At 36.8% G+C, this 23,459-nt stretch overlaps 2 protein-coding genes across 3 annotated transcripts in view; one reads left to right on the forward strand and one right to left on the reverse strand.

Moving 5' to 3' along the window:
- Positions 1 to 406: 406 nt before the first annotated feature.
- Positions 407 to 9,531, reverse strand: LOC144840022 (WD repeat-containing protein 48-like). The gene is made up of 16 exons (XM_078695644.1): positions 9,464 to 9,531; positions 8,516 to 8,659; positions 7,744 to 7,822; positions 7,309 to 7,391; positions 6,885 to 7,014; positions 6,558 to 6,748; positions 5,780 to 6,070; positions 5,185 to 5,275; positions 4,922 to 5,019; positions 4,325 to 4,432; positions 3,786 to 3,882; positions 3,241 to 3,327; positions 2,793 to 3,007; positions 2,431 to 2,507; positions 1,910 to 2,093; positions 407 to 1,472 (listed from the first exon to the last, which is right to left on the reverse strand). The coding sequence occupies exons 1-16, from the start codon at positions 9,509 to 9,511 to the stop codon at positions 1,374 to 1,376; spliced, it is 2,022 nt and encodes a 673-aa protein (XP_078551770.1). The 5' UTR covers positions 9,512 to 9,531; the 3' UTR covers positions 407 to 1,373.
- A 777-nt stretch (positions 9,532 to 10,308) lies between these two features.
- The window catches only part of LOC144840018 (oxysterol-binding protein-related protein 1-like), a 30,054-nt gene continuing 16,903 nt past the window's right edge, over positions 10,309 to 23,459 (forward strand). The window contains exons 1-10 of one of the 2 annotated variants that reach the window (XM_078695634.1): positions 10,309 to 10,454; positions 10,941 to 11,101; positions 15,384 to 15,495; positions 16,861 to 16,946; positions 17,509 to 17,721; positions 21,106 to 21,150; positions 21,830 to 21,906; positions 22,077 to 22,140; positions 22,502 to 22,606; positions 23,013 to 23,135. In XM_078695634.1, the coding sequence (XP_078551760.1) occupies positions 10,334 to 10,454; positions 10,941 to 11,101; positions 15,384 to 15,495; positions 16,861 to 16,946; positions 17,509 to 17,721; positions 21,106 to 21,150; positions 21,830 to 21,906; positions 22,077 to 22,140; positions 22,502 to 22,606; positions 23,013 to 23,135 (1,107 nt within the window). In that variant the 5' untranslated portion in view covers positions 10,309 to 10,333. Of the gene's footprint in view, positions 10,455 to 10,568; positions 10,576 to 10,940; positions 11,102 to 15,383; positions 15,496 to 16,860; positions 16,947 to 17,508; positions 17,722 to 21,105; positions 21,151 to 21,829; positions 21,907 to 22,076; positions 22,141 to 22,501; positions 22,607 to 23,012; positions 23,136 to 23,459 lie in introns of those variants that run through there. The other variant, XM_078695636.1, reaches the window with a different exon arrangement.

Raw genomic sequence — 23,459 nt, forward strand, 5'->3', positions numbered from 1 at the left:
AAAGAAGTGTGGGGGCAGTTGTGTTCCTTTTAAACAAGAGATATTACAGCATTGAATATAGAAGCGGCCGTTGCCAGAAATGAATTTGTTGCCAATTATATTTTGCATTAAAGCTTTTAAATGTTGACATATGATTTCAATTTCCGTTTGCAGTATTTATAGCCAAGGACAACAAATACAGCTTAAATTAAATGAAAAAAAAACTTGAAAGAGCCAAAACAAGTTTCAATTTATATATAGCTACTGCTGCCATCAATTACAGTGTAAAGCTCTGTCTACACTATCAAACTTTATGCGACAAAAATGTGATGTCATCACTATCATATTTGAGCATATCACTACCATATTTGAGCACATCACACTTTTTTTTTCAAACTAATTTGATAGTGTAGACAGCTTAAAAGACAAATTACACACAAAAACAAATTTCTAAGGGAAAGTTTTATCAATTTTATTCCAGGTATTTAACTATAAATAAATATTTACATATATATCACATATATTATATGATAATTCATATAAAATACTACTATTGGAAATAAAACATAAAATACAAATAAAAATATTATAATAGTAATATGTTTTGATTTATTACTTAAGTGTAAAGATTTTTATTAACAATAAATACCTATCTTTAATCAGTGCATATATTTTTATTTTGTTTATGTAAAAAAAAAATCATATGTACAAAAGTCCAGCTTATTTGTTTTCGTCTTTTGTTAATTAATTCAATTCCTTTTCACATTATCCTTACTGTATTTGGCACTGAATACACTGAGCTTTCTCTATATTCCAAAATATATTCATACAGTATATACTCCCAAGGCTTGGCTTAAATTTACTATACCACTACATTGCGGTCTACACCACAGTAGTTATGCTGTATCATAAAGCTCTGTCTACACTATCAAACTTTATGTGACAAAAAAAATATGATGTGCCCATGGACATAGTGTAGACAGAGCTTAAGAACCTACTAAAATATCAGCAATTTCTTGGTTGCTCACACACTCATACTGCAACACACATTCCCAGTGTGTACCTGTAAAGCTCTGTCTACACTATCAAACTAGTATGACAAAAAAGTGTGATGTGCCCAAATATGGTAGTGATATGACATCATCATGTCCATATATAGGCACATCACATTTTTTGTTGTCACACAAAGTTTGATAGTGTAGACAGAAATGAAGAATATGGTCCCTTTTCTTTTATTTCATATTGACAGGAAATGAAATTTGCACGTACCATTTGCAGTATAACCATAACATGTTGTCTCTCTGTAAACGCGGCATCATTTTAGGAGGAATGCAAAAATCTGTAACATCAACTTCTGATTTGGCAATTAAAAAAATAATTTTTCATTTACATATTCAGTTAGTTGATTTGTATCTGTAATTGAGTGTTAAATCTCCACCTGTTTTCCAAATGAAATATCGTACAGTTCGTAAATCCATATTTGGGTCTATAACCTGAAGAGAAAAAAATCCATTTATTCCATCAACCATTTTATTTTATTTATTTCATGGATTACTTTTATTTTTATGTGAAGCACATAGAGGCTTTATGCATTATTCGCTTAAAAGTCTAAATTTATTATATAGTAGGAAGGGTCATTTGACATTTGAATGAGACAATGCTCAGGGGATATCTTTTTTTACAGACTCACTATTAATAACTATTAATATTATTATGTTAGTGCTCCCCTTGTTAACAAATCCTGGATCAAGTCTTAACATGAAACCAACCAGTGTAAAACTCTGTCTACACTATCAAACTTTGTGCCCATATATAGACATGATGATGTCATATCATTACCATATTTGGGGACATCGCACTTTTTTTGTCAAACTAGTTTGATAGTGTAGACAGAACTTTAAAGATAAGCTTAATACAGATGAAGACTTACCTGATCTTGGCATAGTAGTTCCACCTTCTCCTCAGCATTGCTTACACTAGCAGCATCTTGGCCCTCCTGTTCTTTGCCATTTACCATTCCTTGTTGACTTCCGTTCTCTACTCCAAGAACCTTCTCATAGACATGCTCAAGAACCTTACGTATTTGAAGCATGTCGCTAGCTGATAGCCTATCCCTAGATATTAAATAAACAACGTCAGAATAGCTTTGCCCAACTTTTTAAAAAATATTATTTTAAAAACACAATGAAAGTATTATGCCAAAGATACTGTTTACAAAGTCAACAAACTTAAAGATTATATTGTCCTGAAAATATAATTCTTAAACAATGCATTGTTCAATGTTATTTTAATGTCACATTATAGTAATTCACTTTGACCTAAAAGTGACCTAAAAAACTGTAATTCAAAGGAAAGAACAGGACTTCTTTTCAATGTTTTGGGGAACAATACATATTTTATCATTTTTGCCACAAAACTTTTCTCAAAACAGAAGAAATGTATAAAACTTACTTTTTAAGAGTTTTTGCACCGGAAGTTGAATGAGGTTGTAGGAAGAACGATATCTTATTAAATTTTGGCTGGGTTTTCTATAAAAAAAACACAATAGAAATAAAAACTAATATACTGTATACAAGCTATTATCAATATCAATTTTGGCCATGTTTTTTAAAATTTCATACGCATCCAACAGCGAGTAATTGTCAATTACAGGATGGATAAACTATTTAACAATTAAACATTTTTTTTTTATTATGTAAAAAGAATAAGATTTCTGAAAGACTGGTAATGAAGTGACAATAAACAGAAATAATTCAACACTATCTTATTAGAAAGAGAGAATAACAATTTGAGACATGCTACATAACATCTACCTCAACTGTAATATCATTAACCCATTGTGGTACTGTATCTTGTAGAAGCATCTGTTCCGAATCTCCCCCAGCGTCCCGACACAGCAACCTGAACATCGTCCTGCCATTGACTTCACTTAGAATGACGGGCGTGTGTCCAGGTACGCTGAAGTAGCCGTTGCCCATCGGCGTCCTTTCACCACTCACGTCTTCAGTGCTTCCATCAAAACCATTTACTGGAATTACAATACAAATGATTACTGATGTGATATATACACTGTACTAAAGCTCTGTCTACACTATCAAACGTTATATGAAATGTGATTTGCCCATATATGGACAGGATGATGTCATATCACTACCATATTTGGGCATATCACTACCATTTTTTAGAAAGTAGTTCGACTATCGATTTTCTTAACTTATGTACGAAAAAAATATCACAGAATTAATGTGTGTGTGTGTTTACCTTGGCCATTTACTTCTTCTGATTCTATTGCATGTGTTTTAGGCCAATGTTCCAGCAATGCTTGTAGTAATAATCCACCAAAATTCACTATAAATTAGTAACAATAATTAATAAAGATAAGCATTATAATAATTAGCCATCGAAAGAGAACATTTATTTATTCATTTATATTTTCAAATCATCTCACTGAGGGTTTATCACGCTAATCAAGCATGTTATTGCATCAGTGTCTAGAAACTATGATCTATCTCAGTTTCCATGCAAGGACCTACAATGCAAGTTACTGTAATTGACCAATGACAAGCGACATTTGATGTGATTTGGATGAGATGTGGCTTCTGATTGGTCAAATTATATTCACTGTGTGTATATCTTTGCATTGCCTTCTAGCTAGTGAGAACAAAGCTTTCATGTTATGTCACCAGTATCATGCAACTGACCAATGACAAGCAACATTTGGTGGGGTTTGGATGAGCTGTGGCTTCTGATTGGCCAAATTATATACATTGTGTGTACATCTTTGCATTTGAGAGAATGTACTTTACCTTTGGTGTCCCCACCATCTATAGAATTCAAACCAACATCTTTTGCACAAACCCATGCTGCAAAAGCATCAGACTCCTCAAGGTGTATATTTAGCATCTGAATCAACAATTAAATAACAGTTATTATATAACACCTAAACAAATCCCTGTCATTTGATTGGATGATTGTGGGTCACATGGCGTTCAATAGTACTTTAATCATTACTTAATAATGATTTCACTATTCTATAAATTACTTGGCAAAATAATATAGTACTTGCTTTGTTTGTTCGTTAGCACAATAACGCCTACAATTTTCTATTTTTTATCATTCTGATTTTTTCAGTGTAGATAGGTATATACTATTAACAGAATATGCCTACTGAAATCGGTTCATTAATAACTTCACAAATAAAAAAAAGAAAACTTTGTATTCTTTTAACATGGGTTGAAATATTAACATGCGCCCTCTATTTTGCCAAGTACTTCACTCAGTTTCTGAGTTCTTTCATTATTAATCTTCATTAGTGTTGCTATTTAAATGAATCAAGTATACATACCCCATTTTTTAGATCCACACTGAACCAAGGAGGAACGTACACCATTTTAAATTTGTTCTTGATTTCTATATCAAAATCTACTTTGCCCAAATCTTCAACTTTACAAGCCTGCAAAGAAATTAATATTATGTGCATTTTATGTCAACTTTCTCACACAAATTAGTGGCAAAGAAACTAGTTTACATAATCCATTTGTCTATCATAAATGTCCTAAAGCTTTGTCTACACTATCAAACTAGTTTGACAAAAGAAGTGTGATGTGCTCAAATATGGTGGTGATGTGCCCAAATATGGTAGTGATATGACATCATCGTGTCCATATATGGGCACAACATATTTTGCTGTCACATAAAGGTTGATAGTGTAGATAGGGCTAATTAATACTTAATTTAAGTACAGTACAACACCAACACTTTTCTTCGAAACAAACAAGGGCCAATATATGCTTTAACATTACAGCCAACCCCCATTTAGGGGTCACCACTATGGGGTCACCACTATTAGTGGACATTTTTTGGATCTCCAAGGAGTCCTCTTAATAGGGATCTACTATAATTTTTTACTTTGTGTTTTGTTCCACCACACTATCCAACCTACCTTCAGGATATCCCATAATACAACATTCTCATTTGAATCTTTTGTTAGTATATATCGCTTATCATTTAGAATATGATATTGCTGGATGCTAGTACCACCTAAAAAAACCAAATATCTTTTCGTTAAAATCGAACGATTCAAATTTAAAAAAAAATAATTATGAATTTGTAAAAATCTTCCACAGTCGAAAATATCATTTCATTCACCACAACAGAGTGGTATGATGTAATGGATAATTAATTAGAAATAAAAAAAAAACTAACCTTTAATTGTTTGGCTAGGCTCAGAACAGATTGGAACAAGTTTGTCTTCATTTTCTTGTTGCGATAACCGCGACTGAACTCCTTTTGTAGACTACAGGTAAAATAACATATATAATAAATAGACAATATAAAATTATAATACAAATTTGTTATATCTTATATTCTACATTGATTGATTTTGTATTGTATTTTAATTATACTCCCAAATCAATCTTGTAATAATATAGTCTAAAGCTCTGTCTATAGTATCAAATTAGTGTGATGTGCCCAAATAAGGTATTGTTATGCTCAAATATGGTAGTGATATGACATAATCATGTCCATATATGGGCACATCACATTTTGTTGTCAAATATACTTTGATAGTGTAGACAGAGCTTAAAGCTACTTCATGTTTGTCCTTCCAAACTTGATTCAATTCTGTTTCCAAATGAATGTAATATAATGCCTTGTCTACACTATCAAACTAGTCTGACAAAAAAGTGTGATGTGCCCGAATATGGTGATGATATGACATCATCATATCCATATATGGGCACATCACATTTTTTTGTCTCATAAAGTTTGATAGTGTAGACATAGCTTAAGATCTTACCCATTTATGTAAATCAGATTTTGTTGTTGCAACCCACATTGACTCCTCATCAGGCAGAAGATGTATCTTAACAATCGGGGCAGATTCTTTACACACTAATGCACTACTGTTTGGCGTTCTCATATCCGTCGCATACACATTGCGATCCCTACCGCCAGAGTAGAATACCGTGAAGGCGTCGTTTGCCCGCAACGCCCACACGCCATCATTGTGAACCCTGTATGTTGCTATGCAGCGCTGTTGACCTAGCGACCATAGTTTGATGGTTCCATCCGAACTTGCTGACAAGCACTAAATACAAAAATAATGTTAATTAAATAATGTAAATAAGAGACTGTGCCAGATGTATTCTACTGCAATTACTGCAGTAATCTTAGTGAACATAAGTTGTACATCATGTATAATTAATATTGTGTGGCATCTTTATTAACAGTTAATGCTTCGACATTGTCTGTATGTCCCTTAAATTTCATCATGTATAAATTAATAATGTGTGTTTACACTTACTTGTGTGGCATATTTATTAACAGCTAATGCTTTGACATCTGTATGCCCCTTTAATTTCATCATGTATAATGTGTGTTCACACTTACTTGTGTGGCATCTTCATTAAAGCTAATGCTTTGACATTGTCTGTATGTTCCTTTAATTTCATCATGTATAATGTGTGTTCACACTTACTTGTGTGGCATCTTTATTAACAGCTAATGCTTTGACATTGTCTGTATGTCCCTTTAATTTCATCATGTATAAATTAATAATGTGTGTTCACACTTACTTGTGTGGCATCTTTATTAACAGCTAATGCTTTGACATTGTCTGTGTGTCCCTTTAATTTCATCATTTTGACACACGTCCTAGGATCCCATACCCGCAGAATCTTCTCTGTTGAACCAGAAACGATGACAGAGCAAGCTGGATTCATTGCTAAACTATAAATAGAATCTTTTTGGCCACTTAGAGACGATGCTGAAAAAATGAAATTTTATAATAAGGTCTAGATTTAATTTAAAGATTTATATAGGCCTATTCTACAATATTGCCTGTTGCGCCTCTCCTTCTTCTTCTTCCCCACCCCCCTCTCTGTACACACGCCTACACTCACTTGTTACAGTATTATTTGCAGCTGTGAGTGCTGTTAATGTGTTTACATCCCATAGGAATATTTGTTTATCAAGGCCACCTGATGCAACATATTCCTTTTCTTTTGCATATGCTAATGCCTTTACATAATCCTACAAGACAAAATTAAAAATACAATTGTATATTTAAATTATGAGCAGACTAGAACAAAACCTTTAAGCTCTGTCTACACAATCAAACATTATGAAACAAAATAATGTGCCCATATAGAGACATGATGTCATATCACTACCATATTTGGGCATATCACTATGATATTTAGGTGCATCACACTTTTTTGTCAAACTAGTTTGATAGTGTGGACAGAGCCTTATTCCAGCACCTAATACATCTTACTACAGTACATCACAAATACTTTGTCTCATTATTTTTCTAACATACTGTACCTTATGTGTTCTTAATGTTGACATACAAAACCCTTTATGTGCGTTCCAAACTTTTACCATAGCATCTGAAGATGCTGATATTACTGTGGATGAAAAAATAATTATAATAAATTAATCTTTAACTTAATTTATTAAATATTTAAACATTTTATATGCCAGCAGAAAAGACAACTTGTATATGAGATGGGTCACATAACTGTAAGCTTTTCAATGGCAAAACAACATCAAGCCAATTTACACAGACGAGCGGTAACGGTAAGCAGTAACAGTAAGCGGAAAATCGTGTAGATAGTACCATTTACACAGTACATGGAATTCGCGAGCGGTGTGATGGAAAGTAGGTGCTTGTAGGCCTCGAGGCTAGTGCATGGACTAGACTATTATGACTCACTCATTTTTTCATTTTACGAAAAAGGTAAACTACTTAACACATACATGTTTTGCCTCCACAACATAACACAATGTCATTCACCCAATCAGTGTGGTGTTCCATAGACTGAAAATAAGATGCTTCCTGAAATCAAACACAACATACTTTGGAATCAAAAGAAGAATTAAGCTAGTGTGATAGTGTAGACAGAGCTTTAAGCTAATGAAGTTAAGGTTGGTTTCCACTTGGATGCAACGAGGTAGGAAATAATGATCAATTGATTAGTTTAGATGATCTTAAAGTACTACAAATTGATTCATGGAATTAATAATGATTAATTATTTATTTTTTGAATGTTATTATTTTCTTTTTTAAAGAAAATAATTATATTAAATTTATAAGGTGATAATAATAGTGTAGACAGAGCTTTAGGCTAATGAAGTTAAGGTTGGTTTCCACTTGAACGCAATGAAGTAGGCGGAATGATTAAAGTAAGTTGACCAATCACAAGCGACAGTTTTGGATGGTTCATAGCTTTGTGACTGGTCAAGTTACTTGCAGTGCAGTTACGTATATGGCATAACTCAGATAAGCTTGAGGCCCCTGGTTTAGGTAACCTAAGTGGCCCTCCAAGTTCCAACGTTGGAGGCCCCAGGGATTTTTTTAGCCTTTTCGGCATATTTTAATGCCTGTTTTTTCCTCTGGGCACTGCTCATGAGCCCCCATAAGCTCCGGGGCCCCTGGATTTAGCCAATGAGCGCTCATAGCCGTTACGCCACTGAGTTACGTCCTTGTTTTGCCTCCTAGTGGGAACCAAGAATGAATGATTTGCCTTACTGTTTGACTACTATTAACGTTCCATATCCTAATTATTGAATCTCTTCCTGCAGTGTATAGTCTATTCATGGCAGGGTCAAACTGTACTGCGTTGACCCCTGACCGGTGCTGCTTTTCTGTTTCATCTCGAATAACAAATGAGACCTGTTGGACAACAAATAATTGTAAAATGCATGCTCTATTATTAATTATATTTTCAATTATTCATTTCAATTCAATCATGGCGGGTGGAAGAATGTATTGTTATTTAAGTCAATTGAATGGTGTAGTGCTCATTATATCATATTGAGATTCTGGAGTTTTTACAGAAATGCTTCTTTTTTTAATTGAAGAATTTTATTTCAGAAATAATAAAATAATAATTCTTTTATAAATATATATTAATAATATAAGCCTATTTAAGTATTTATAATATAAATAAAATTCCTTCGATCAGTTTATTATTCATATATATATAATATTATAGTGTTTATTCATTCATACCATGGAGTAATTTATACATAGTGCTACTACGTAGGCCTAAAAATTAAAACTAAAACATTTTAAAAAAGATTTTACAAAACTACATACAAATACAATACATTTTTGATTTATGAATTATGGTAATGAATACAACTTTATTTCTACCTTTAGGTCTTTTTTGGAATTCTGGAGAATCTAGGAGCTCTGTAAACCGTACCCTCATTACATCACTTCCTGCTCTAGCTAGTAGGCCTGCACTAAAATAGCCTAGCCCTACAACATACGACCCAACCTACTACTCTAGGCGTCCTAGACTAGCCGCATCTCCGCCCCCAAATTAATTTGAGCTGGCAGAGAGTGGCAGCCTAGCCTTAGCTTAATTAATAATATAGAAACAATCGCATGCTCCTTTGGCTTAACAGGGTACTAAAGGATCAATCAGCATCGTACACACCCGCTGATAAGATAAACAGAAATGAGAAATACCTGTACTTTCTTCCGAGGATTACCCTGGGACCTGTGATGCATCGCCATTTTGATTGATGTTGATATCATTTTAGACGACGACTGTACAATGAAGTCTAGAATAAGGAGATTGCATGCAGGATGGATATGGAACGCCATCGGAGAGAATAATGAAATAATGATCAATTGATTAGTTCAGATGATCTTAAAGTACTACAAATTGATTCATGGAATTAATAATGATTAATTATTTATTTTTTGAATGTTATTATTTTCTTTTTTAATAAACTTTAGAGTTTGACTGACGGCGTGTTTTTAAATGTGTCTGGATCATAGAGGCTAAAAGAGGAGGTTCCTCGATCCTCGTTTTTGTTGATTTCGATCCTCGCGACAATTCGCAAAAGTCAACCCGAGGAACAAAACAAGGATGATAGCCGGGGCAAGGCGTGTGAGCACTGACCTATTTTGACGTATTGGGGCCTAGCGAAAGTCGCATTTGGAAGAATATATCTATCTTGTTTAATATGTAGCCACATCTGAGTATATTACAAATATGCCATTTTGCTCTTAACAAATATTAAATTTATAAGGTGATAATAATATTTTATCAATTATTTAACCTCGCTGGTCCTTCTGATCTGTTGCAAAATGAGGATCAAAATGATGAGCTGGCCTAGGCCTAGCCGAGCTATTCTGGTCCTCGAATTATCTTTGGTCAACAAAGAAAGGCGGAAGGAATGGTCATCCGCACACATCCGGCTAGTAGTATAGTAGGCCTACTACTTGGCTGTGCTAAATACATATTTGTTTGTTTATTTTGGAGTCAAAAATACATTTAAATAATTAATAATTTCTTTTAAATTAAGAAAGTAGAAGAGAGTATCATGCAAAATGGATAGGGATCTGGAAGATCAGTTGCTGTATGGAGCTAGGAATGGCTTAGTGGAACATGTCCAAACACTTATCAAGAGGTATAAAGCTGGTGAAATATCTATCAATTTGAACTGCAAGGGTAAGTCCATATAAAAGTATATTCCGTTTTTTTTTATTTGCATAATTTAAGCTACAGTAATCTACATAATAATATCATGGAACTATATAGTTCCATGATAATATCAATTTGAACTGCAAGGGTAAGTCCATAAAATAATAAATTCCATTTATTTTAAGTTTGCATAAATTAAGCTAATCTGCATAATATTTCTTCATTTGCATAATTTAAGCTAATCTACATAAACAAATTTACATATTGTTTAAGGTAATCTTTAAATTTTGAAGAAATTTGCATTTTTTAAATGATTTGCATATATCAAGGTGTAATATCAATATAAAGCATATTTGCATATTACTAGCATTATTTTGCGCAGACTTATTGTTTTAATATATTTGCATATTTTAAGGCTAACTAATTTCAACATATAACTACACTACAGAAAGTATAGTTAGTAGATATTTTAATTTTTTAATTTTTTGTTTTAATTTTTTTTTACCTTGACAGGAAAATCCAAAGCAAACCTTGGTTGGACCCCATTGCATTTATGCTGCTATTTTGGGCATTTGGAGGTTGCGACTATCTTATTAGAAAACGGAGCTAACATTAATGTGATTAACGATGTTGGCGATACTCCGCTTCATCGAGCTGCATATACAGGCCGTATGGTTAGTCGTTTAATTCAAATTTTCTCTCAATATTAACATTTTAAAAAAAACTATGATTTATAAATGCTCATTTATACATTGTTAAGTCGTTCATATGGTGTGTTAATGGTATTCACATGCGTTGGTGTTTTTCGTCATTTGCTGAACAGTACAGACTGTAAGAAGTACTGTACTGTGTTCTAGCTACACTACATGTAAGTAAGTGGTGTTACAGAGGTAGAACCAGGGGTAGAGCTAGGGGTGGAACCAGGGGTAGAGCTAGGGGTGGAACCAGGGGTAGAGCTAGGGGTGGAACCAGGGGTAGAGCTAGGGGTGGAACCAGGGGTAGAGCTAGGGGTGGAACCAGGGGTAGAGCTAGGGGTGGAACCAGAGGTAGAGCTAGGGGTGGAACCAGAGGTAGAGCTAGGGGTGGAACCAGGGGTAGAGCTAGGGGTGGAACCAGAGGTAGAGCTAGGGGTGGAACCAGGGGTAGAGCTAGGGGTGGAACCAGGGGTAGAGCTAGGGGTGGAACCAGGGGTAGAGCTAGGGGTGGAACCAGAGGTAGAGCTAGGGGTGGAACCAGAGGTAGAGCTAGGGGTGGAACCAGAGGTAGAGCTAGGGGTGGAACCAGAGGTAGAGCTAGGGGTGGAACCAGGGGTAGAGCTAGGGGTGGAACCAGGGGTAGAGCTAGGGGTGGAACCAGAGGTAGAGCTAGGGGTGGAACCAGAGGTAGAGCTAGGGGTGGAACCAGAGGTAGAGCTAGGGGTGGAACCAGAGGTAGAGCTAGGGGTGGAACCAGGGGTAGAGCTAGGGGTGGAACCAGAGGTAGAGCTAGGGGTGGAACCAGAGGTAGAGCTAGGGGTGGAACCAGAGGTAGAGCTAGGGGTGGAACCAGGGGTAGAGCTAGTGGTGGAACCAGAGGTAGAGCTAGGGGTGGAACCAGAGGTAGAGCTAGGGGTGGAACCAGCGGTAGAGCTAGTGGTGGAACCAGAGGTAGAGCTAGGGGTGGAACCAGGGGTAGAGCTAGGGGTGGAACCAGAGGTAGAGCTAGGGGTGGAACCAGGGGTAGAGCTAGGGGTGGAACCAGGGGTAGAGCTAGGGGTGGAACCAGAGGTAGAGCTAGGGGTGGAACCAGGGGTAGAGCTGGGGTGGAACCAGGGGTAGAGCTAGGGGTGGAACCAGAGGTAGAGCTAGGGGTGGAACCAGGGGTAGAGCTGGGGTGGAACCAGCGGTAGAGCTAGGGGTGGAACCAGAGGTAGAGCTAGGGGTGAAACCAGAGGTAGAGCTAGGGGTGAAACCAGAGGTAGAGCTAGGGGTGAAACCAGAGGTAGAGCTAGGGGTAGAACCAGAGGTAGAGCTGGGGTGGAACCAGCGGTAGAGCTAGGGGTAGAACCAGGGGTAGAGCTAGTGGTGGAACCAGAGGTAGAGCTAGGGGTGGAACCAGGGGTAGAGCTGGGGTGGAACCAGCGGTAGAGCTAGGGGTAGAACCAGGGGTAGAGCTAGGGGTGAAACCAGAGGTAGAGCTAGGGGTAGAACCAGAGGTAGAGCTGGGGTGGAACCAGCGGTAGAGCTAGGGGTAGAACCAGGGGTAGAGCTAGTGGTGGAACCAGAGGTAGAGCTAGGGGTAGAACCAGAGGTAGAGCTGGGGTGGAACCAGCGGTAGAGCTAGGGGTAGAACCAGGGGTAGAGCTAGGGGTGGTCCCAAGGGGTAGAGCTAGGGGTGGAACCAGAGGTAGAGCTAGGGGTGGAACCAGAGGTAGAGCTAGGGGTGGAACCAGAGGTAGAGCTAGGGGTGGAACCAGGGGTAGAGCTGGGGTGGAACCAGAGGTAGAGCTAGGGGTGGAACCAGAGGTAGAGCTAGGGGTGGAACCAGAGGTAGAGCTAGGGGTGGAACCAGAGGTAGAGCTAGGGGTGGTCCCAAGGGGTAGAGCTAGGGGTGGAACCAGAGGTAGAGCTAGGGGTGGAACCAGGGGTAGAGCTAGGGGTGGAACCAGGGGTAGAGCTAGGGGTGGAACCAGAGGTAGAGCTAGGGGTGGAACCAGAGGTAGAGCTAGGGGTGGTCCCAAGGGGTAGAGCTAGGGGTGGAACCAGGGGTAGAGCTGGGGTGGAACCAGGGGTAGAGCTAGGGGTGGAACCAGAGGTAGAGCTAGGGGTGGTCCCAAGGGGTAGAGCTAGGGGTGGAACCAGAGGTAGAGCTAGGGGTGGAACCAGGGGTAGAGCTAGGGGTGGAACCAGAGGTAGAGCTAGGGGTGGAACCAGGGGTAGAGCTAGGGGTGGAACCAGGGGTAGAGCTAGGGGTGGAACCAGGGGTAGAGCTAGGGGTGGAACCAGAGGTAGAGCTAGGGGTGGAACCAGAGGTAGAGCTAGGGGTGGAACCAGGGGTAGAGCTAGGGGTGGAACCAGAGGTAGAGCTAGGGGTGGAACCAGGGGTAGAGCTAGGGGTGGAACCAGAGGTAGAGCTAGGGGTGGAACCAGGGGTAGAGCTAGGGGTGGAACCAGCGGTAGAGCTAGGGGTGGAACCAGGGGTAGAGCTAGGGGTGGAACCAGGGGTAGAGCTAGGGGTGGAACCAGAGGTAGAGCTAGGGGTGGAACCAGAGGTAGAGCTAGGGGTGAAACCAGAGGTAGAGCTAGTGGTGGAACCAGAGGTAGAGCTAGGGGTGGAACCAGGGGTAGAGCTAGGGGTGGAACCAGGGGTAGAGCTAGGGGTGGAACCAGAGGTAGAGCTAGGGGTGGAACCAGGGGTAGAGCTAGGGGTGGAACCAGGGGTAGAGCTAGGGGTGGAACCAGGGGTAGAGCTAGGGGTGAAACCAGAGGTAGAGCTAGTGGTGGAACCAGAGGTAGAGCTAGTGGTAGAACCAGGGGTAGAGCTAGGGGTGGAACCAGGGGTAGAGCTAGGGGTGGAACCAGAGGTAGAGCAGGGGTGGAACCAGGGGTAGAGCTGGGGTGGAACCAGAGGTAGAGCTAGGGGTGGAACCAGGGGTAGAGCTAGGGGTGGAACCAGGGGTAGAGCTAGGGGTGGAACCAGGGGTAGAGCTAGGGGTGGAACCAGAGGTAGAGCTAGTGGTGGAACCAGAGGTAGAGCTAGGGGTGGAACCAGAGGTAGAGCTAGGGGTGGAACCAGGGGTAGAGCTAGGGGTAGAACCAGGGGTAGAGCTAGGGGTGGAACCAGAGGTAGAGCTAGGGGTGGAACCAGAGGTAGAGCTAGGGGTGGAACCAGGGGTAGAGCTTGGGTGGAACCAGAGGTAGAGCTAGGGGTGGAACCAGAGGTAGAGCTAGGGGTGGAACCAGAGGTAGAGCTAGGGGTGGAACCAGAGGTAGAGCTAGGGGTGGAACCAGGGGTAGAGCTAGGGGTGGAACCAGGGGTAGAGCTAGGGGTGGAACCAGAGGTAGAGCAGGGGTGGAACTAGAGGTAGAGCTAGAGGTGGAACTAGAGGTAGAGCTAGGGGTGGAACCAGGGCTAGAGCTAGGGGTGGAACCAGGGGTAGAGCTAGGGGTGGTCCCAAGGGGTAGAGCTAGGGGTGGAACCAGAGGTAGAGCTAGAGGTGGAACTAGAGGTAGAGCTAGAGGTGGAACTAGAGGTAGAGCAGGGGTGGAACCAGAGGTAGAGCTAGAGGTGGAACTAGAGGTAGAGCTAGAGGTGGAACTAGAGGTAGAGCTAGGGGTGGAACCAGGGCTAGAGCTAGGGGTAGAACCAAAGGTAGAGCTAGGGGTGGAACCAGGGGTAGAGCTAGGGGTGGAACCAGAGGTAGAGCTAGGGGTGGAACCAGGGGTAGAGCTAGGGGTGGAACCAGGGGTAGAGCTAGGGGTGGAACCAAAGGTAGAGCTAGGGGTAGAATCAGAGGTAGAGCAGGGGTGGAACCAGAGGTAGAGCAGGGGTGGAACCAAAGGGGTAGAGCTAGGGGTGGACCCAAGGGGTAGAGCTGGGGTGGAACCAGGGGTAGAGCTAGGGGTAGAACCAAAGGGGTAGAGCTAGGGGTGGACCCAGAGGTAGAGCAGGGGTGTGCACTTCAACTCTTTTGACACAGCAAGCAATATATTATGAACTACTTTTTTATTCTATTTTTGACAGGCTTGATTAATTAATATTATTAAGTTATTATATTAATATTTAATAAATCCTAGATCCGCCTCTAGATTATAGTTTAAATATGTGTGATTGATTGATTATTTTTTATTTATTTTTTTATTGTATACTTGCTCAATAGATACTTTTTTTTAGCAATTGATGTAGAAAAGATTGTAATATCTCATAGATTGATGATTTCTGATTTAAATAATTGATTGATATTGATTGAATTTACAGGAAGTCGTTCTTTTACTAATTCAACATGGTGCAGATGTGAGTATAGTAAATGGTGAAGGACTAACAGCCAGAGATGTAGGATATGGGGAGGATATTGTTAACATGTTAGATGGTAAGTAAAGCTCTGCCTACACTATCAAACTAGTTTGACAAAAAAGTGTGATGTGTCCAAATATGGTAGTGATATGACATCATCCTGGTAAGTCTTATTTTTCCACCAATGATAAATAAGATTGGTTAAAGATGTATTGTCCCCCAAAAACATGAAAAATGAAGATTAATAAAATCAGACTTTAAAGATGTATTGTCCCTTGAAACACAAAAAAATGAAGGTCAAAATATTCTAAATGTAAATTGGCCATATCAAAGTAATATTAAAGTTATTCACTTTAAGTCGAAAATTCGAGCCAAAAACAACAAGTTTATGTAATTAACAGGTAAATTAGTTTGATTACATTTCGTCTGGAAAATCGTCGCGAGCGAAAGTAAACAAAGACTTCAAACCACGAGTACGCATTATGCATATGCTAATTAGGATTGTTTACAACTTGTCACAGTTGAAAAGGTATTTTCACACAGATCGTGAGAAAGTTTTATGAAATATGCATACAGAGTAGCCAAACAAGCGCGTTTCATTATGGGATATGTTTTGATCGAAAACTTTGACTGGAAGTCAAAGTTATTTTTTTAACAAAAAAACGTCTGTATTTCAGTTAAATGATTTTTTTTTTCAACAAATTTTTTGTGAAAGTTAATAACTATTATGATACTTCAAAATGACCCACCTTTTTTTGAAATCTTTTATTTTTTATTTTTTTGAAATTAGTCAAAGGGACAATACATCTTTAAGTAGGCCATTTTGCAGTTTTTATAAAGTTATTCACTTCTGTAAAAAAAAAAAGAAAAAAAAGATAATTATTTCACTTATAAAAAGACAAAATAAACGTTAAATTTTAACCAAAAACCATTTTTTGGAAATAATCTTTTATGATTTGATTTTGAATAGAACTACATTCTGTACATTTAAGGTTCATAGCTAGCTAGCACCAGAAAATTAAATATGATTCACTACAAGTCTTCCGTTAATATTTGATGGTTCTGTCCCAAAAAAACCATTTTAACCAAAACCACTTGAGTGTCTTATTCAACAAAGCCGAGTTGAAAAGAGCAGTCTATATAGTTTTTCTGTCTGTATTCTGTAATAGTTTACTGAGTGTATGAGATGAATATAAATTGTACTGAAACTGTAACATAAGCCTTTTCATATTAAAATGTATGAACATTGGTCATGGTCCAATGATTTTGCATTTAATAATAATGAATGTGAAAATTATCATGTTAACATTATATTCTCAACCTCTTTATTTGCTGGTGTCCTTGTTTTACTTGTTTCTGAAATTATTCCTTGCATAATCTGGTATTTATAATTGTTTATTTTTCAACATTAGTACCACTGATTTGTATTTTTCCTTTTCAGCTGCACAACAATCTTTTAAGCTAAAGACCGAGAAAACGCTATTAGCAGCTGCTAGGGAGGGTGACGTCGAAAGCCTGAAACAGCTTGTAAGTAAACTGCTTTCTTTGCAAAATTTAGGATATCATGACATTCCATTGACATGATCCCTAAAGCTCTGTCTACACTATCAAACTTTATGTGACAAAAAAAATGTGATGTACCCATATACTGTATGGACATCATGATGTCATATCACTACCATATTTGGGCATATCACTACCATATTGGGGCACATCACAATTTTTTTGTCAAACTAGTTTGATAGTGTAGACAGAGCTTAAGTGTGAATTGTGGATACGACCATTGCACTTCAAAAAAGTTTCAATTTTTGTTTTAAGAGAGTCCTTTTTCAAAGAGTTCCTAATTTGAGAGTTGTGTATATCTTTTGTATAATTTCACAGTTTACCTTTAACATAAATTTCACTGATTAATCTCCTTTATTTATTCCGGATATGCATGATTGCTTCCTTTACAGTTAAGGTCAAAGGTTAACTGATCTCAAAGCTTAAAGTTATTTATGTATATAATAGGGAACTTTAGTAAAGATCAAGAGATTATCTAGGAATTCTAACATTCTAATAAAAATGTTTTTTGTGTCTATAATAATAGGTGTTAAGTGGTAACCCACCTAACATAAATTGTTCTGACGCAAACGGAAATACTCCCTTACACTGCGCTAGTTATCGAGATCACAAAGAAGCGGCCGTGTTGCTGTTACAGTGCGGGATAGACTGCAATATGAAGAACAGTCGAGGGCAGACTGCTCTCGATCTCGCACAGACGACAAAGATGAAACAGCTACTTGATGTGAAACCCGTTAAGGTATTTTTTATTATCTATTTTGAACAATATTACCAAAGGTAATACAGGTAGTACTGATGTTTATACTTTTGTTAATATTCGACTAAACCTTGTCTACACTATCAAACTTAATGTGACAAAAAAATGTGATGTGCCCAAATATGGACATGATGATGTCATATACAGTCGGAAAGCCGCGTTGGTAACGCATCACTGATTTCATTCATTGTGAGGGCGCGCTTCGTGGAAAATGTTGGAATTTTTGCTATTTTAGTACACTTAGAAAATGGTATAATTTTGATATTAAATGAAATCAATAAACGTATTTCAATAGTTGAACTACAAGCGTAAATAATGATAAAAACTGTGATCTAAATTCCACAGATTTTTTGTTTCAAGAAATATCATTATTTTATGTATAAACTTTTTTACTTTAATTTTTTTTTAAATGATGGTAAAAAATCATTAAATTTTATATTTTCTAGATAAGGTTTCAAAGCAAATTTAAAATCCTTTCAAGATAAACTATTAAGCTATCTATTAAAATAAAAATCTAATTTTAAGCTTTCTTGGGATGCAACTCCCACTAATCAAACCAAACCTACTACATTTCTGTTCTGTTTCGATCGAAAAATCGCCATTTTGAAACTTTGTTTACGTTTTACGAAGCTGGTACGAATCGTCCCGGACCGAATCGTGTCTGTGTTCAATACGGTTTTCATGCAGGCGTATTACGTCATAGGCCTAAGATTTCAATTTGCTCACCGATTATTGTTCTATTTGGTTTCTGAGCTAGGAAAGGCTACCTACTATAATTACTTACTTGATTTCTAGCCTAGCTAGGCCTAAAAATAGTATTTTCTAGGCCTAGCTAGGCTGAGTAATTCTGATATAATACTAATAGGTAGGCCTACCCTAGTGAGTGTTAATAATAGTAGCTGGGTATTCTATAGTCTAGGCTGGTGGTAGGTCTATCCCAGCTCTGCTCATATACCAAGCAAGAAGAAGCCTGAAGAAGCCTGAAGGAGAAACTAGAGGCCCAGAACAAATAAAAAACTGTTAAAAAAACAATAAATGGAAAAATAAAAATAAATAACCCATTTTCAATTTATATATGGGGAATGTTTTATAAAATCGGGCATGTTTGTTTCAGAGACTCAAACGTGTATTTTTATATGGTCATGTTTTAAAAAAAGATAATTATGGGCCCAGCTGAAACCAAGATATAAAAATATAAGTCCATCATTTACTTGTATATAAATATTACTTTATTAGATACAACTTGCATTTCACACAAGCAACCAATTTTTTTTTTACGTATACAGAATGTGAAAAAGCAGTTTTTAATACAAATATCTTTCAAACAATACTGATATAAATAGTAAATACTACTACTACTGTATATATTATTTAAATAGCACCTTGTTCATCAAACATAACAAACTAGCTAGGCCTTAGCCTATATCATATTAACTTACGTGAGTCTTACGGTTGTACTGATTTTATGATTGTTTTATATGTTTATATTGTATGTATCTGTGTGACTCTGGTTAATAAAGTAAATCAATCAATCAATTGCAACTTAATTTATATCTTATCATTGACTGATCTGAAACGCTTCTAAAACTTGAATGCGCATGAATGTATATGTTATATTATTATTAGCGAATAAAATGAAAAACTATCAGCTGCAGCAATGATATTGAAATCGAGAAAACCATTACAGCTTCCACCGTCCAACCTCATATTGAAGAACGAGACAGAAAATCGTCGAGTCTTGATACCAACAAAAAACCTAAAATGAAAATGAATAGCTGAAATGTAATGAATGAAACTATTTAAATAATTGTCACTATGATATGAACAAAACATTGCATCGTTATACAGTATAATTATTCAACAACCTGAAAACATTTTCAGATATAGGCCTACCATGAAAAAGCAGCAAATACAAAATTTCCTTATGTCTGTTTATTGTAATAATTATTAATATTATAAATAAATTGTACCCCTCAGTTGTCAATAATTTTACTATAAATAAATATTTAACTATATAGAATAGGTAGGCCTATACCTGTATCAGGCTGCGATTTGCTTAATTATCTTTTTAAAACTTCCCAATGCATCTTCAATATAGAGTAGGATTGTAACGATACTTTAATAATACTAAATTGTAACTAAAGTATTTAAATTATTAACAGAACATGTTACTAGGCCTAGGCCGATATAATACGACAACGATCCACCAGGTCGTGCATATACTCACCTACAACAACCACAATCAACACACCATGCACCACACACGACGGAACTAGTGCCGCGAGACGTAACAATATATGACATGAGGACCTTTTTTAAAATGTTCGCTATAGGAAGCTTAAATAGGGTTTCAAGCCAATTTTAACGTAAAACAGACTATTGATACTTACTCTATCCATATACGTCGGTTTTTTGGTAATTCACTGTATGGGATGCAAATCCCACTAATGGAAAATTTGTAAACAAACACCTGTTAGAAAACTTCAGTTTTGACGGACGCACACGAACTTTGGAAAGAAATTGTCGCTGACAACAAATCCAACAAATTATTCAGAAAATTAGGTGACCTGCGACATCTTAAACATATAAGGAACTGATCTTACCATATATGGTTAATTTTTCGCCTACTAATGTTTATTAAACAGCTATTAAATGACGTATACTTTATGCTAATGTTTTCGCGCGAAACGTTGATGCTTCTGTGCCGAGAGAGGGCTTCTAAAATTTATGACGTCATGCGAAGTCGAAAATTCAGCAATAACGGTCATATTTCCCAACGCGGCTCTCCGACTGTATAACTACCATATTTGGATACATTACTACCATATTTGGGCACATCACTTTTTTTGTCACATTAAGTTTGATAGTGTAGACAAAGCTATACATTATATTTGTTCTAGTTACACTCTCGCACTGCTACCTTTGTTTCTGTATGCTTACTGTACATTTGATTAAAACTAAATTAAATAATAAACTAAAATTAATAAACAATTTGAATCAAATGGATTTATCTCGCTTTGAATTGGTACTCGCATTGAATCTATACAGTAATTTGTTTAAATGCCACTGTCTCTATTCTCTAATATTTTTTTAATTTAAAATAAATGAATGTATGAGACATATAATTTTTACCGAAATTGTTACATTAGCCTTTTCATATTAAAATATACGAACGTCGGCCATGGTTCAATGACTTTGCATAATATAATAATTATGTTGACTTAACCTTGCAATATATTGCAAAATATTATACTAATGCATTTTATATATGCCATTTATTGTTATCATTTGCTGCCGCTATACATTGAGAAGTCAAAATAAATTATATATAATATTTCTAAATTATGATATTTTTATTGATTCCAGACAATTCAGAAAAGTGTGGATATGTTTGAAGGGCAATTATACAAGGTACATTTTGTCGCTTTCAATACTTTTTCCTTAATGTTTATCTAGTGTCATAGGCAAATTCGGTAATACAGTGTCACATATGTATCACATGTGATGCCTGTATCATGTAAGGTTAGGGCTAGCTTATGATCACATGTGATGCCTGTATCATGTAAGGTTAGGGTTAGCTTATGATCACATGTGGTGCCTGTATCATGTAAGGTTAGGGTTAGCTTATGATCACATGTGTTGCCTGTATCATGTAAGGTTAGGGTTAGCATATGGTCACTTATGGTACCTGTATCATGTAAGGTTAGGGTTAGCCTATGGTCACATGTGGTGCCTGTATCATGTAAGGTTAGGGTTAGCTTACGATCACATGTGTTGCCTGTATCATGTAAGGTTAGGGTTAGCATATGGTCACTTATGGTACCTGTATCATGTAAGGTTAGGGTTAGCCTATGGTCACATGTGGTGCCTGTATTATGTATGGTTAGAGTTAGCCTATAGTCACATGTGGTGCCTGTATCATGGAAAAGTAGGTTATAGATGATACTGGAAACATTTAGATAAAGTACCAAAAATCGTCTTAAATTGTCATAATAAAGATTGGAGAAAAAGCACATTCCAAAATTATAATTATTTTCTTGTTCAATTTATATTATTTTTTTAATTTAATATTTACAATTTGTTTTCATAGAAGTCACGGTGGATTGGCGGCTTAAAATCACACTGGGTGGTTGTTGATAAGGGAGTTATCAGTTATTTCAAAAGAAGGTAATTTCTTAATTATTTAATAGTTCACTCCCAAAAAGAGCAATCCAATCACTTTTAGGAGATTATAAATAATATAACAATAGAAAAGACAATGTACCTGCAAACATAACAATAAATCCCCCATTTGAACATAACTAAATTAACTTAAAATACTTCTTTCTTTTATAAAGAGCTGATGCTGTGTCTGGTGTAAAGAGACAAGGTTTCAAGTACTTAAACCAAGCTAAATTTAAGGTAGTTCTTTATAATCATTATGATGTCCCTTTGGTTCTTTAAGTTGAAATTAAGTAAATATGTTGATCTTTTTATTGGAGAATATTATTTTATTTTTATCTACTTTTCTATAAATTATAACCTCTTGAAGTCTAGTTTGATATTTAATTACAGTATTTCTTTTTTTTTTGCAATAGTTATATTGTTTTTGTATGTATTTTTAAAATAAAGATACCTTTAAGCTCTGTCTACACTATCAAACTAGTTTGAAAAAAAAGTGTGATGTGCCCAAATATGGTAGTGGTATGACATATCCATATTTGGGCACATAAAGTTTGATAGTGTAGACAAGGCTTTATAAATGAATATTGTTGTTTGATAGATTAATAAAGATGATTCAACAAGCTTTGCAGTGCAATATGCAGATAGGTCTAGTCACATTTGGAGTGTAGCCCAGGATGGGCAATCAGCCTTCATATCACGCCAGGTGAGGGCAAACATGATCATTTTGATGCTGTTTTAATATTATGTCATTGTTGGCATCGTAAAAGTATCTAATTATCAACTTCATTGTCATTAACAACATTGTCAAGAACATCATTACTATGTCTTCATTATCATTAATAATATTGGTATCAACATCATTGTCTATATCAATTTGAATTGATTGGCTGAGCTGCAAACCATAGAAAAGTGTGATGTACCCAAATATGGTAGTGATATGCCCAAATATGGTAGTGATATGCCCAAATATGGTAGTGATATGACATCATCATGTCCATTTATGGGCACATCACATTTGTTTGTCACATAAAGTTTGATAGTGTAGCTTTTACATCATTTATGATGTGATTTCTTGTCAGAAATTCATATTAATGTATTTTTTTTTTCAGAAATGGTTAAATATATTGTATGAACACTGTGAATACAGCAACCATTATACAAAGTCAGAGCCAATGGATGATGAGGATATAGAAGACTTAAAGCCATTAGGTTGTATTCAAGATGTACTTCAGGTATCTATATAATAATGGCACTATCCACAATCCTTTGTATCTTGTTACTGCATCTATCCTAAACCTCAAGACTGACACTTAAAGCCATCTCAGACATCGTTAAACGACAAGGCCCGACAAATGTCTTGACTCGTCGGTGCTGTCTGAGTTGCAGCGCGAAGAGGCGAGTCATGAGATAGCGTTGGCTGTTGTTTTTGAGTCGTCAGAAGAACTTTAAACATGTTTAATTTCCTCCCAACGAGACGACTTGTCGTACGATGATGTCTGAGTTGGCCTTTAATCATGACGATTTCCCCCTGAAAAACCAATTCCTTTGCTACATCC

Source organism: Antedon bifida, chromosome 4, assembly GCF_963402885.1.
Source record: "Antedon bifida chromosome 4, ecAntBifi1.1, whole genome shotgun sequence".
Lineage (NCBI taxonomy): Eukaryota > Metazoa > Echinodermata > Crinoidea > Comatulida > Antedonidae > Antedon > Antedon bifida.